The sequence below is a fragment of the Gekko japonicus genome, unplaced genomic scaffold (genome assembly GCF_001447785.1).
Source record: "Gekko japonicus isolate JY-2015 unplaced genomic scaffold, Gekko_japonicus_V1.1 scaffold923, whole genome shotgun sequence".
Classification (NCBI taxonomy): Eukaryota; Metazoa; Chordata; class Lepidosauria; order Squamata; family Gekkonidae; genus Gekko; species Gekko japonicus.
The window spans coordinates 209,165-224,086 of record NW_015171530.1 but is presented as its reverse complement, the minus strand read 5'-3'; the positions used below and the strand labels follow the sequence as shown (position 1 = coordinate 224,086).

Sequence of the window (14,922 nt, the reverse complement as noted above, 5' to 3'; positions counted from 1 at the left end):
GGCCGGCCCTAAGGGTGAGGGTGAGAAGGGTGTGTTGTCAGAGCGCTGCTCACCCAGCACTGGTGGAAGGTGAGCCCTTTGTGAGTGAGACGACCCAAACCAGAAACCACGAAAAAGGAAAGGTTGGTAATATGCACTCCCTCTCCTTTGCACTTGTATGGCACAGTCCATAAGCACTTGTGGTGATCCCGATCAAGGCTCTCTGTGGTACACTGGGGGGGGGACTGGGGGGGGGATTCTGGGAGTCCTCAAAAAGGGTCTCTATAAGTAACCAGCCAATGCGGATTTGGGTCCCCGCAGCTGAGGGAAACTGCTGCTGGGTTTCACCCAAGTCTCTACTAGCAAGCTGCATGAGCTAACAGGGTAAAACAATAGGGAAAAACTACCCCTTGCTTTGCCTCGTGGGGAACCTTGGTAAGTGATTTCGGAGCACATGCAGGGGGGAAGAAAAGGCATGGGGTTTGGAAAGGGTACTTATGGGGGACAAAGTAATATTTACATAGAAGAAATCTGCCCAGCCAATCAAATTTCTAATAGTCAATCAGATGCCTTGCTGGGCTAAAGCCTACCTGGCCCCACCCACTTCCTAAAACACTTTGTGGGGGCCCCTCTATTAGAGCATTAGGGGAGCATTTGGAGGAGACAGACGTACTTTGAAAATGACATGGGGGGAAATCGCATTAGTAGAACTTTGTTTGATCAGGCACCTGTTAGGGGACATAAAAGAGAGGGCCACAATGGTACGGTGTGGCTAGAAAGAGGATTTTATTGAGAGGCTTCTATCCTGCCTTTTCCCCCTGCAGAGGGCCCATTCTGTACAGGGCCCCGGGTTCTTGACAGTGGTAGAGATTCACAAATGATCTGCTGTAATATCACAGAGCAAGTCTGTGCACGCCTATTTTACTTCAAACACAAATCTTAAGTATTCAGAAAGAAACAGTCTCACAGGAGATCAGAAGCACTAAAATAGCAAAGCCCCACGAAATTATGGAATAAGAAATCAAACAAAATGCCGTATAATTTTCTGAATTGTCTGTTGTGCGTCCAGTTTATGAGGCTTCTCTTATTTGACTAAACTGCAGCAGCAACCGAGAGAGAGCAGAGCATGCATTTCTGTCTTTTAGGAGATGTGAAGGATGAAATTGCCATATTGAGTGTCACAGATGAAGCAACCTGCTGTCTCAATTGCCCATAATCTGAGCTGTTTCTTTCAAATTCCATATTGTTATGTAGAGGTTCCTAACTGTGTAAGTAACAAGAAGCACGGGACAACTGATTTGATTCCGAAAACCTCAGTCAACACATAAGAACAAGCGGCAAATCTGTCCTTACCGGCAGTGTTCCCTCTAAACTGAGTTAGTGTGAGTCAGCTCATGGTTTTTTAGCCTCCAGCTCACAGATTTTCATCTCCACTCAGGCAGGAGGGCTCCAGAGCAAAACGAATTTGTGCAGCAGCCGAATCGCTTGCTCACCACTTTAATACCAGTAGCTCACAAGGTAGAATTTTTGCTCACAGGACCCCACAGCTTAGAGGGAGCATTGCTTACTGGTACAGTGTTCAAACCAGTTTGTGTGATCTGCTAACTTCCAGTGCTCAAAATGTAAAGTTAGTTCTTCAAAATGGATTTAGTGTTAATGAACAATTGGGGGGATAATGCAGTGTAGTCTTCACCGAGGATTATACTGTACTTAGAATACAGGTGATTTATTTCAAAGCACCCCAGTGTCAAAATGCATGTGGAAGATATTGTGTTGCCTTATTTGGAATATATAGATGCGTGGAGATTCTTATAGGGAGTGCTCTCAAGCACGTGCTTTCCTATGGAATTCCCAGGTGATAGTCCCACAAGAGGACTGCGCCCCTCAAAAGAATCAAATCTGAGAAATCATGACATGGAATGAATGTATTTTGGTATTATTTCATTCCACATATTTGAGTCTCTTGGATGCATGGTAAAGGAAATTAAGATTCTGGAGATCATCCAATTAAGGCCTCTGCAGAAAATAATTTAAAAACAAAACACCCTTTATGTGTTTCTGAAACAGAAGCCAATTCTGTGCTTCACCTCTGGTTGGTTTCCACATTTCTACAAGTTAAAACCTATTGCAGTTTCTATCAGATGTCTCACTCTGTTAATTGTATTGATTTATTCTGTGTAATCCACATTGAGTCCCCTGTGAGAAAAGCAGATGACTATAAATAATGTAAATGAATAACATTAAATGGAAAAATCCAGCATTACAGCCATTTGGTCCAAAAACTCAGCTTGGGGTGCAAGGATTACCCCAAACCTGGAACCAGATAACCAACAGACATTGATTGCTTCCTTTGAGATAAGTTTAGAACAGCACCCTGCCCCTACAGATGAAAGGAGAATCCAAGTCAGAACAGGAGAACTACACCAGAGAGAGTAAACTCAGCCAGTGGAACAAGGTGGTCTTAAGATCTGAAAGAATTATACATGGGGAACCATCTTTTTTGCTGTGGGGGGGGGGAATAGTAGTAGGTAGCTCAATGAAAGTGTCAACCCAGTGTGCTGCAGCAGTGAAAAGGGGATTTTGTGAGGATTAGGAAAGGGACTGAAAATAAAACAGCTGATATTATAATGCTCTGTGTATAATGCTGTATGGGGCTGCCTCATTTGGAAGACTGTGTGCAGTTCTGGTCACTGTATCTCTCGACATCACAGAGCTGGAAAAAGTACAAAAGACGGTAACCGAGATGATTTGGGGGTTGGACCATCTGCCTTAGGAGGAAATGCTGAAGAGTCCGGGACTTTTCAGTTTAGAAAAGAGACAACTAAGTGATAACATAGAGGTTTATAAAATTATGCATGGGATGGAATGAGGGGAGAAAGAAATTTTCCTCCCATTCCCAAAATACTAGCACTCGAGGACATGCAACAAAACTGATGGGCAGTAGATTCAGGTCAGACAAAAGGAAGTACTACTTTACACAAGTCATAATGTGGAATGTTGTGAGGATGTTGTGATGGCCACATTCATAAGACAGCTTTAAAAGATTAGACAGATTCATGGAGGATGGGTCTATCAGTATTTTTTATTGTAGTTGCACACTATCTAGACATTTTCATTGAGTTATCTACTACTACTCCAAGATCTCTCTCTTGGTCAGTCACTGCCATTTTGGACCCCATCGATGTGTATTTGTATTTAGGATTTTTGGCTCCAATGTGTATCACTTTACACTTGACCACACTGAACCCCATTTGCCACGTTGATGCCCACTCGCCCATCCTCGACAGATCCCTTTGGAGTGCCTCACAATCCTCCCTGGTTCTCACCATCCTGAACAACTTTGTGTCATCTGCAAATTCAGCCACTTCACTGCTTACTCCCAAATCCAAATCATTAATAAACAAGTTAAAAAGCATCAGACCAAGTACTGATCCCTGTGGTACCCCACTGCTTACCACCCTCCACTGAGAAAATTTCCCATTTATACTCATTCTCTGTTTCCTATTAATTAGCCAGTTTTTGATCCACAAGAGGACTTCTCCTTTTATCCCGGGACTATTGAGCTTACTTAGGAGCCTTTAATGAGGAACTTTATCAAGAGCTTTCTGGAAGTCAAGGTAAACAACATCTATTGGGTCCCCCTTGTCCACATGTTTGTTCACTCCCTCAAAAAACACTAACAGGTTAATGAGACAAGATCTTCCCTTACAGAACCCATGCTGAGTCTGCCTCAATAGTTTTTGTTCATCAATGTGCCTACTAATTCTTTCCTTAATAACAGTTTCCACCAACTTACCCGGTATCGACGTCAGACTGACTGGCCTGTAATTTCCCAGATCTCCTCTGGAACCCTTTTTAAAGATGGGAGTGACATTAGCTACCTTCCAGTCTTCAGGAATGGAGGCAGATTTTAATGAAAGATTACATATTTTTGTAAGGAGATCCACAAGTTCACATTTGAGTTCTTTCAGAACTCTCGGATGTATGCCATCCAGGACACCATCATGGTATCCTCTGCTTTTTTGCCAAAGCATCTCTTCCCTGATACCAAAGAGCCAGAGCTTGCCTTCCTTCATCTCATTGGAGCAGGAGATGCTCCAGGGAAGCCCAAGAGGCATCACCTTTGTGTCTTCAGGGAGCACCATTTGGAAACGGTTCGCTCCATTGTAGGAAGATCCTTGACTTGGAACCTCCCAGCATTTTGTGACTGGCCCCAGCCTCCGTGGCAGCCATACTGTGGTTAGTGTTGCTCCCTACGCATGGCAGTCATTTGATGGTGGCACCCCACTTACCCATTTTCAAAAATTCCATTGTGCCCACAGGTTCACCAAACTTGGGGCCTCCTGGCCTATGCTAAAGACAAGATAACTAAGTGAATCAGAAAACACATGAAGAAGAAGAAGAGGAAGAGATTGGATTTATACCCTGCCCTTCACTTGGAGTTTCAGAGCGGCTTACAAACTCCTTTCCCTTCCCCTCCCCACAACAGACACCCTGTGAGGTGGGTGGGGCCGAGAGAACTCTGACACAAACTGCCCTTTTTCAAGGACAGCTGTGCCAGAGCTTGCAAAGGACCCAAGGTCACATCAGCAGGTGCAAGTGGAGGAGTGGGGAATCAAACCCGGTTCTCCCAGATTAGAGTCCACTACTCCACTACACCAAACTGGCTCTGGGGAAGATGTGGTGTGGACGTCTTCAAGCACAAGTCTCGTCCACGCGACACCAAACATGGTTAGGTGTGGCTCCATAACACTGGTTCATGCAAGTGAAAGCTGGACCTATCTGCAAGAAACCACACTCCTGACTTCCCCTGCTGGCTTTCTCCACTTTGCACTGTTGTCACTGGTTCCTGTCCCATCCCGCATTCCGAGGGGGAGCAGTTTATTTTAAAAAAGAGAAAATCACTTTTGTCACAGCGATGGTCCTAAAAGATCACTGGTTAAAAAAACTAAAAGTGAAAATTTGTTCAGAATCATATCCTTTTTATTTGTCATAACCTTGGGTACACACACTAAGGATGTTGGCATTCGCACCCCAGGGAAATCACATGGGAAAATGAACCTGTCCCGTCCCCCCCCACTTTCCCTTCTACAGAGGATTCTTTTCAAAATAAGAACAATAAGCAGCCCTTATCTGGCATGCTCTCTTGGTCAGCCCAGCCTCTGATAGCGGCACCCTTGGCCTGGCTGAAGCGTTCTGACTTTCAGCCGCCGGAGGACTTTCCAGCGGCTCCAGCAACTCATCCCCTTTTATTTCGCATATGTTATGCAGGATGCAGCAAGTCGCTATGACAACAGGAATGAGCTTCTCCCGCACGTCCAGTCGCATCTGCAAGCACCTCCAGCGAGCTCTCAGGACGGCGAACGCTCTCTCCACGCACGCCCGGCACTTGGCTAGCCTCTCATTGAAATGCTCTTGTGCCACAGTTTTTGGAGTAGGGTACGGCTTCATCAGCCAGGGGCGGAGCGGGTAGGCGGCGTCCCCAATGATGACGGGGGTCATCGAAACGCCTTCCAAAACTGTTGGGGTCTGCGGCCCAAAGGCGCCATCGTCCATACTGTTGAAGAAGGGCGAGTTGTGCAGGATGCGGGAGTCGTGGGACCGCTCGGGAAAACCGACGTAGATGTCAGTGAAACGGGATCTGCTGTCCACCAGCGCCTGCAGGACCATCGAGTAGAAGCCCTTACAGTTAATGTAGGAGTCCGCAGAGAATGGGGGGCACAAGATGGAGATGTGCACGGCATCGATCGCGCCAAGGCAGTTGGGGAAGCCCATCTCCTGGAAACCTTCCATGATTTTCCGAGGATCGCCCAGCTGAATGGTTTGGGCCAGGAGCCGGCTATTTATTTCCTCGCACACCTCTTCGAAGATGGAGCAAGCCGACGAAATCCCGACCCCGAAGAGCTCAGAGACGGTCTTGTAGCTGTCGTGGTGAGCTAGCTTCCAGATAGTCATGGCGACCCTTTTCTCGACGGGGATGTGGGACCTCATGCCGGTGTCTCGCCGCTGCAGGGCCGGGCGCAGCTCCTCCGCGATATACATGAGGGTGGAGCGTGACATTCTGAACAAGGAAATCCAACACTTGTCGTCCTGCTCCGAAGAGATCATCCGCTCCCACCACTCGCTGCATCTTGGAAGCATCCAGTGTGACCGCTCCGACAAGGCCATCAGCTCGTGCTCATAGTGGAGCGCGGGGGACGAGGAGTACACCATCGTGACCACGGAGACGATAGCGTTGCGATGAAGCCGCAGCAGGGCTCTCTTGCGGCGGACGCTGGCGGAGAGGATGCGCCTCAGGACGGCAGCGGATCTGCGGAAGCGCCTCCGCTGCAGAATCCTCGCTATGGCAAAAACCACGGTGCGCCTGTTGAGCATCCATTGCTGCACTAGCAACTGGGAGGTTTGGACACAGGCCGCGACGAGAGCCAGACACTCCTGCTCCATTTCTCTTCCCTTTTTCTGAAGTTCACTGCCGACTCGGGAGGAAGTGATGTCACGCTGTGCTGCAAGAGAAAACCCTGTCCCCTCCTGAAGCCACTGGCCAAGGCAGGGATCACATCACTGGGCAGGGCTGACCAGTCCTTGCACTTCCGACTGCAAAGGCACTGTTGGACTGAAGGGCAATAAATTGTAATTGGGTTTTTGCTCACTAATTGAATCACGTTTACATGTCAATGACAAAGAGCATTTCCTCCTTTCACCGAGGTGAAGGGGATGGTTCCACCACACTCAAGGAGGAGGAGGAGAGATTGGATTTATACCCAACACTTCACTCGGGGCCGCTTACAATCTCCTTTCCCCTCGCCTCCCCACAACAGACACACGGTGAGGTGGGTGGGGCCGAGAGAGCTCTGAGAGAACTACTCGAGAACAGCTCTGAGAGAACTGTGACTGACCCAAGGTCACACCAGCAGCTACATGAGGAGGAATGGGGAATGAACCCCCGTTCTCCAGATTAGAGTCTGCCACTCTTAACCACTACACCAATCTGGCTCAGCAGAACACCTAACCATACCGTTTCAAAATCCTTAAGCTTTCAAGGGGTTACATGTTGTGACTCTACCCAGTCACTCCATCCAAGCTTCCTTCTTGTATCCCACAAGCCAAATGATCAGCTGCACACCTTTACTACTTCCTGATTATTCTCCTGGTGTCAGACCCCATCCATCTCCTCAAACCCAGCCTCCACCTTCTCAAGCTAGCATCTGTAAAGTTTCCACACAGCCTGCCAACTGGTCCTTCAACTCCAAAGGCTGTTCTACACACACATTGGAATGAGGGGGTAGAATCCTGAGGTTGTAGACTGTACCATTTCAGATGAAAAAACAAGGGGGTATGACAAGCAGTATGACAATCGTGCTACATACAAGAATACTGCAATAGTGCAACCAATACAAAATACTGTATAACCAATGACAGAATAATCATTCCATAATATTTAATCTTTTTCTTTTTTCAATGTAGACGCCGCGAGATGAACATGCAAGACGTCATGAAGAAGTGAAGGACGAACTTCCCTGGAGTAACCGTTTCGTTTCGATATTTCTTTCTCATACAAACATCAGTTCTGCTTCATCATACTCATACAACTTCCCAAAAGGACCTCTCTGATTCCTAACAGCTTCAGAATAGCTTATAACCGGCACATAGCCTATGTATTAAACCGGGCCCGAAACGAAACGGTTACTCCAGGGAAGTTCGTCCTTCACTTCTTCATGACGTCTTGCATGTTCATCTCGCGGCGTCTACATTGAAAAAAAGAAAAAGACTAAATATTATGGAATGATTATTCTGTCATTGGTTATACAGTATTTTGTATTGGTTGCACTATAGCAGTATTCTTGTATGTTGTACCATTTCAGAGGCTGGGTAGAGAAAACCATTTTGAATGCTCCCTCGTGGGTTATTTTTAAACATTCCACCGGTGGAACAGTAGCACAGCAAGAAGCAGGTGGGACCAAACTTCTCTCCTGATGTCCTTTTTTTAACAGTGGGGAAATTCAAAAAAAGGATCCACCAGCTACACTCTGAAATGGTACATTCCACTGTACAACCTCCTGTCCTACAACCTCAGTCCTCTGTGCACAGCTGCAGATGGTCAAGCCTCTCTGCGACCCATCCTCCGCAACCTGAAGTCCAAATCTCAGGTATACTGAGTTCGGCTGTAATTACTCAGTGGTGAAGGAAAGGCACTCTGTAGATGCCCAGAGAGCCTTGAAACCAAACCCCTGTCTGGGCTCAATTTAAGTCACGCCAGTTCTCTCAGGCCTTCATTCACCGCACAGCTGGGTCTCAGTGAAACCTCTCAAGTCCCTTCCATGCTATTCCGCTCCCTGAACCATTCAGATTAGGGAAACCAGCAGTAGACTGTACTACAATCACAGCTGACTGAAATTTTTAAATCCTCTTTTCCATGAAATGAGCAAAATGCTAATGTATTCTCCGTGGTTAAAGCCCGAGGAAGCAAAGCAGTTCTTTTGACCTAGTAACCCAGATAATTCTACTCAGGTGCTCCTTCACTATCCATACCAACGTTACCATTGATTTTTTCCCCTCCGTATTTCCTGACTTGGGGGGGGGGGAGAAGTGACTCAAATCCCCACCCTCTACATGGTTATTTCTTTTCCTCATAAGTCACAGTTTATCAGAGGTTCTTAATACCTTAGGGATACACTCCTCAGTATCCTTACTTGGAAACCAGTTCTTCAGAGCTCAGTGGTACTTGCTTCTGGTTGGACATCAAACCACACAGCCAGGGAAATGACCTTACTAACAACAAGGGGTACCAGTTTTAACAAGAGGTCAGCACTTCTGTGCGGGTTCTCTAAGAAACACTTTTGTCTTCTGATCCTCCCAGTGTGGTCATGCACGGGGAGCATGCAAGAAGAGAGGCTGATGTTGCATTTTGGGGGACAGAAAGAGAGGAAGCCAGAGGACAGATAATTAAACTATAGAACCAGAGATACTGGCATTCGGCTGCCCGGAACAGCTGCATTCTGACCTGAAGCCAAGCCCCCTAAGTTTCAGATGAGTATGGGGCTGACTATAGGCATGGACCTCTTGCCAACCTAGCAGTTCGAAAGCAAGAAATTGCAAGTAGATAAATAGGTACCACTTCAGTGGGAAGGAAACAGTGTTCCGTGCGCCTCGGTGTTTAGTCATGCCGGCCACATGACCACGGAAACATCTTTGGACAGCACTGGCTCTTCGGCTTTGAAACGGAGATGAGCACCGCAACCCTGGAGTCGGATTTGACTGGCTTTCGAGCAAGAGAACCTTTACCTTTACTATAGGCATGGACAATCTGCATGTGCTCAAATGCATTCTGGTGTCACAATAAACTTTTAAATTCAGTTCTGGCATTCGAAACAGGATCCAGGATGGAAAGGTGAGCTGGCATGCACACAGACAAATGGCGGGCCACGGTGACAAACAGGGTTGTGGGTTTGGACTTCACTTTTGATTTCCCTCCCAGCTCTAAAGGACACAGGGCTCAGGCAAGCGAATGACTTCCAAAATGGTGTGCTTTCCAGGGGTTACAAAAAACAAGATTAGAATCGGCAAGCAGGTTTCTCGCAAAAAAAATGCTTGGGATTCAATGATAAAAAGGGAGGGTGGGTGAATTATATGAATGTAGGCATATTGCTTCTCTTCCAGGGACAAAATGCTGGTTGTTATTTAAAAAAATTATTAACTTGTAAATAATAAACCACAAACTCTAGAAATGGGGAAACGTATAAAGACCTCTAAACATGAGTTGGAGTAGTGCGGCAGCCAAGAGAGTGGAGCTATGATCCGTTAGGACTTAGTTCAAATCTCACCTCTGACATGAACACACCCGCTGGCTTTAGGCAAGACACACTCCCTCAGCCTCAAATTCTTCCCATGGAAAATAAGGCTAGCCCATCTTTGAGAGCTGTTGTAAGGGTTACAACACAATCATGTATATAAAACACTGCAGGTAAAGGCGCATGGAACGCTGTTCCCTTCCCACCGAAGCGGTACCTATTTATCTACTTGCAATTTCTCGCTTTCTAACTGCTAGGCTGGCATATATAAATGCTAGAAAGTGCACCTTGGGGACGCTCCTGGACTTCTTTGGCCCTTAATAAACAGGCAGCCAGGTGCACTATTTAACCAGCCTAGGTTGGCTAGTAGGCTGCTGACGTTCCAGGAAGAAGGTGACCGGGCCATCGTGGCACATGCCTCGGTAAGATCCAGACGAGATAACAGTAATCCATTCTATATACGGTTCAATTCCTGAGACTATCCGGCTAAAAAGCATCTCAGGAAAAGGCTGGGGGGAAACTCCAGACCAGCGATTGGGCAAAGTTACTGTTTGTCAGAGAAGATCAGAGTAGGCTAACTAGGCCAATAGCTCGGCTCTCTACGAGGCAACTTCTGACTATTTTCTTCCGCGGGCTACATACTTCAAAACTAAAGCCCTTGAGAATTCCGCCCCCAATTGTTAAGAAAAAGTAGCTTTGCATTTGGTACGACGTGGGGTGGGTGGGGGTGGAGAACGTCAGTCCATTCCCGTGCACGTTTACTTCGAAATAGACACTTTTATGTTTAGTGACGCGCTTACTCCAAAACGTGCGTTGGTTGCAGCTCTCTAAGTCGGGTAAAATACCCAAGACAAGGATAAAGGAGAGAAAAGGCTATATAGAGCAAGAAGCCAAAAACAAGGCAGGAAAAGGGGCGTCACGCCAGCTTACCTCTGCTCTTTCACCCTGCAGCTTGGTGGCTACGGCGCCTTCCTCCTCTGGGGAGACACCGCCCCCCCCCCCCCCCCCCTTTAAGGCACTGCCCCTTTAAGAAGAAGCTGCGCCGATCCATTTACTTTCCTCGTTGGGGAGGCTGTTCCACCAAGCACGGTGCGCGTGCGCAAACAACGCCCCCGCGCGTCAGACTCAACCCGCTCGGTCAAGGGTCGCGTCGGAATTACGCAGGCGCGTTCTCCGTCGCTACTATTCTCTACTGCACATGCGCGCCGCGCCCTCTGCCTCTCTTTTTCCTGCCCCCGCCCCCGGAGTTCAGGTTTTCTTCCGGGCGGGCCGCTCAATAGAGCGCGGGCGCGCGCGGGCGGGCGCTGCCCAACAGCTTCTTGGCGCCCTAGAGGAAGATTTCCGGAAAGTATAGCGCGGTCGCTACCGGCGGGAACCTTTGAGAGCCATTTTCAGTGAGGGCAAAATGCCCGTTTATAGAATCCTCGTCTGCCAGGTTAAAACGATTTCATTAAAATGTCAGGTTAATCATCTGCTCCCTTATTAAAAGAGCATAAACTCACTTTGAGGCACATTTTTTGAGCAAAGACTCCCAGTTACCACAATCCCCACCTCTTCTTTCACGCACACGTCTGGCTGCTTTTTCTGTGTGCTCTCATTACTCAAATGATGTCTTCTTTTCCTGGGCATGTTATACTGGCCACGTCTGTCATTTTGTTATCTCCCCTTTCCTCCGTTTTATTCCGGATATTAACAGTACGAAATATCTTTCAAAATGATCACAGATGTAGAGTGTCGATTACATCAGGAATATCAGCTTTTGTCAGATATTCCATAATGGGGAACCAAATCACCACAAACTCAGATGAAAATGTTTGGGAGTTAAGGTACGCTAAGTTGTCAGTGATTAAGGCCATGATATAAAGGTCCCATAAATTATCTTTTAACAAAACAGAGTTTGTACCGAGGAGAGCCAGACCACCAGAGGTATGCAAACCAAGAGCTCAGACCGCGGGGATTTCCATACTGCTTGTAACTAACACTATCTGTAGTATTTCTGCCACCCCTTCAGAGTCCTGCTCCAGATCCCTTCAATTAAAAACTGCAGTCTAAAACACAAACCAGAAAACATGAGCAGCATAAAAACTACTCAGAACAGAGCAGACCATCTAAAGGCTGTAAGACAAAACCCCTTAATTAAAAGCCTGGGTTAAAAGGTGAGTTTTAGGCCTGGTGCCTGGGTGGAAGTAAAGAAGGTGCCAGGCGAGCTTCAAGGGGGAGGGCATTCCAAAGCAAGGTGCTGCCACAGAAAATGCCCTGTCTCTAGTCACTTCATGCCTCACCTCTGAAGGCACAGAAAGCAAGGCTTGAGAGGCAGGCTGGATAGTTTGGAAGAGATGTTCCCTGAGATATTCTGTCCATATACAGCCTTAAAGGTAAGAGCCAGATCTGTTGCAACTGGAGTGATTTGAGTCCCTGCAACCAGTCCCTGAAAGTAGCCTGGCTGCTGCATTCTGGACCAATTGAAGTTTCCAGACCATTTTCAAAGGCAACCCTGCACAGAGTACAATACTCTAACCTGGACATGATCAGAGCATGGATCGCTGTGGCCAGATCATGCTTTGAGGAACAGCCATAGCTGGCAAACTAGCTGGAGATGAAGAAAAGCACTACATGTCACAGAGACCTGAGTCTCTAACAGTAGGTCAGGATCTAGTAACACCTACAAGCTACAAACTTGCTCCTTCGCAGGGAATGCAACCCCTTCCAAGACTAGAATGACTCCACAATCTCCAAGCAGCTTCTCCATTGACAAACTGCACCTCAGTCCTCTCTGGCCTGAGCTTCAGTTAACTGGCACTCATCCATCCCAGTACCTATTCAGGACTGCCCATGTGGCTTAGCTGTTAAGGAGAAATAGAGCTGGGTGTCATCCACATATTGGTGGCACCTCCAAATTCCTGGATGACCTCTCCCAGCAGTTTCATGTCGATTTTAAATGACGTGAAAAGATGGAACCCTGTGGGACACCATAGTATAAATGCCACAGGGCTGAGTAGAATTCCCCAGCAACACTTTCTGGAATCAGTTGGCCAAGTACAAGCAGAACTACCAAAATCACAGTGTCCCCAGCTCCCAGCCTCTCCAGGAGACCGTAGTTGATAATATCGAAAGCTGCTGAGTGGTCCAGGAAAATCAGCTCCCCATCATGCTTCTGGCAAAGGTCAGGGCAACCAAGGTGTTTCCATCCCCAAACGGATCCAGATAGTCTTGTTTCCTCCTAGTTTGCCTGAAGCTGTAGAGCCACTACCTTGCCCAAAGATGGAATATTAGCCCCTGGGTGGTAGTTGTTTAGGTTAATTCAAGCCCCAGTAAAGGATCATTCTTACTAAAGAGTCCTCCCTCACCCCAGCAAGGAGTTATTAGCGTTGCCATGGCCAGTCTTCCCCGGGATACAGCAAGCTACTTCTGTTTGTTCCCTAACATGAACCAACCCAGACACACCCAGTATCAACTGACTGCTCTTATTATAGCAACTGCCTGCCTACATCAACTCCCAGGTTTTTTTATGAAAGAATGATATGCTTTTAAAGTAAGGAGTCAGCCCAACAGGTTGTTTAGTATCTCACCCCCCCAATGTTTTTATTTTGATGGCACACCAACATGGATGTGTTTTTTCCAGCACTTGGGCCCAAAAGGTTCCATATCCCTATTCTAGGTAACTAGATAGCTGCCAGGTTGTAAATGTGTCCCTTCAAAAGAATCACTGAGGGAAAAGCCACATCAGCTTGTCCCCTCACTGGGAAGGCAAAAAGTAAACTGGTACAGAAAGGAAAACTTCGCCACCACAGATGTAAATGAGCCTTCTCAGCATCTAGCAGTAATAAGATGTTCAAACAACAACCTGGTTTCTAAATCAAATATTTTTGCTTCCTTCTAGTGATGCCCCACAGCCTGCGCTGCTTCCAGAAATTCCTTTCTCCTTCCCTAATTGTGTGATCTATCCCAATAATCCTAGAGTGCACTGGATAGGAAACAAAAACACATACGAACAGAGAGGTGAATTTAAATAAATTCTTTTTTTCACTTTTATTTTCAGGGGAATCCAGAGAAATTAAAAACCATGTGAAGAAATTAAAAACCAGAGCATTAAATCGGAGGGGGCGGGGAGGGTGAGACTTCAGCCCCATCCAGGACAATTTGGGCTATAACAGCATTAGGATGAGGGAGGGAGGAAGGGAGGCAGGTGGCATAGCTTCCCCTTTCAGGATGCCCGGGCTTCTCCAGTCTTCATGGGGTGGGGTGGGGGGGATGCCTTGCCTCTCCCCCGTGCCCCCCCACCCCCCGGATCTTAGCAGTGCTTCCCCAAGGAATCCTCGGTGTTAACCCTTTCCATCCAAGGTGTCCACATAGACCGTCACTTTGCTAGGAGCTGTACAGAGAAAAGAACAGAAACGGATAATGCAGTGGAACAACCGGAGAGGAGCTACAGGTAGTGTGCATGTTCCAATGCCTATTCTCACCCCCCCCCCAAGTTCCCATACTGTATTAAAATGGTCAACACATTATTCCCCCAGATGCAGTTCTCCACATGGCTTGGCAGAATTAACCTTAAGCAACTTCATCCTCACCCACTTCCCCACAAGTTAGATAATGACACCAGTAGCTCTAATCTTCCTGCTGTACAGCTCCTTCATCTTCTCATACTGTAGATCATGGAACAGCCCCCACTCCTCCTTCCCTCTTCACCTGCTGTTGCAGAGACAGAAGCCTCAAGGGACGATGATTAATCCCTGTATACTCAGGACCCACTGGGGGGGGGGGGGTCCCCTTGGGGCAGCAGAAGTATTTTAATATATAGTCCACTAAAGGCTCATCAGATTCCAGAATAAAACCAGCACTACCTACCAATAAAGGTCCCACAGTTATGGAGCTTATAATATCTATGCAAGGCCGGGGCATTATTAGGGTTGCCAATTTCCAGGTGCTGGCTGGAGAGCTCCTTGGATTACAACTGATCTCCAGATAGCAGAGATCAGCTCACCTGGAAACAATGGCTGATTTGGAAGGTGGACTCTACTACGGCATTATACCCCACTGAGGTCCCTCCCCTTCTCAAACCCTGCCCTCCTTAGGGTCCACCCCCAAAATCTCCTGGTATTTCCCAACCTGAAGCTGTCATCCCTAGGCATTATATCTAAAGCCCAAAGTAAAG

At 47.2% G+C, this 14,922-nt stretch overlaps 2 protein-coding genes across 3 annotated transcripts in view; both read right to left on the bottom strand.

Moving 5' to 3' along the window:
• Positions 1 to 5,007: 5,007 nt before the first annotated feature.
• LOC107117431 (putative nuclease HARBI1) lies at positions 5,008 to 10,763 on the bottom strand. Its single transcript, XM_015419544.1, has 2 exons — positions 10,698 to 10,763; positions 5,008 to 6,592 (listed from the first exon to the last, which is right to left on the bottom strand). The coding sequence occupies exon 2, from the start codon at positions 6,421 to 6,423 to the stop codon at positions 5,068 to 5,070; it is 1,356 nt and encodes a 451-aa protein (XP_015275030.1). The 5' UTR covers positions 6,424 to 6,592; positions 10,698 to 10,763; the 3' UTR covers positions 5,008 to 5,067.
• A 3,046-nt stretch (positions 10,764 to 13,809) lies between these two features.
• LOC107117425 overlaps positions 13,810 to 14,922 on the bottom strand; it is a 6,049-nt gene continuing 4,936 nt past the window's right edge. For both annotated transcript variants that reach the window (XM_015419537.1, XM_015419538.1), the window contains one exon: positions 13,810 to 14,139. In XM_015419537.1, the coding sequence (XP_015275023.1) occupies positions 14,090 to 14,139 (50 nt within the window). In that variant the 3' untranslated portion in view covers positions 13,810 to 14,089. The remainder of the gene's footprint in view (positions 14,140 to 14,922) is intronic.

Coding starts and splice junctions, on each gene's coding strand:
- LOC107117431 (XM_015419544.1), bottom strand. CDS start 6,423: ATGGAGCAGGAGTGTCTGGCTCTCGTCGCGGCCTGTGTCCAAACCTCC.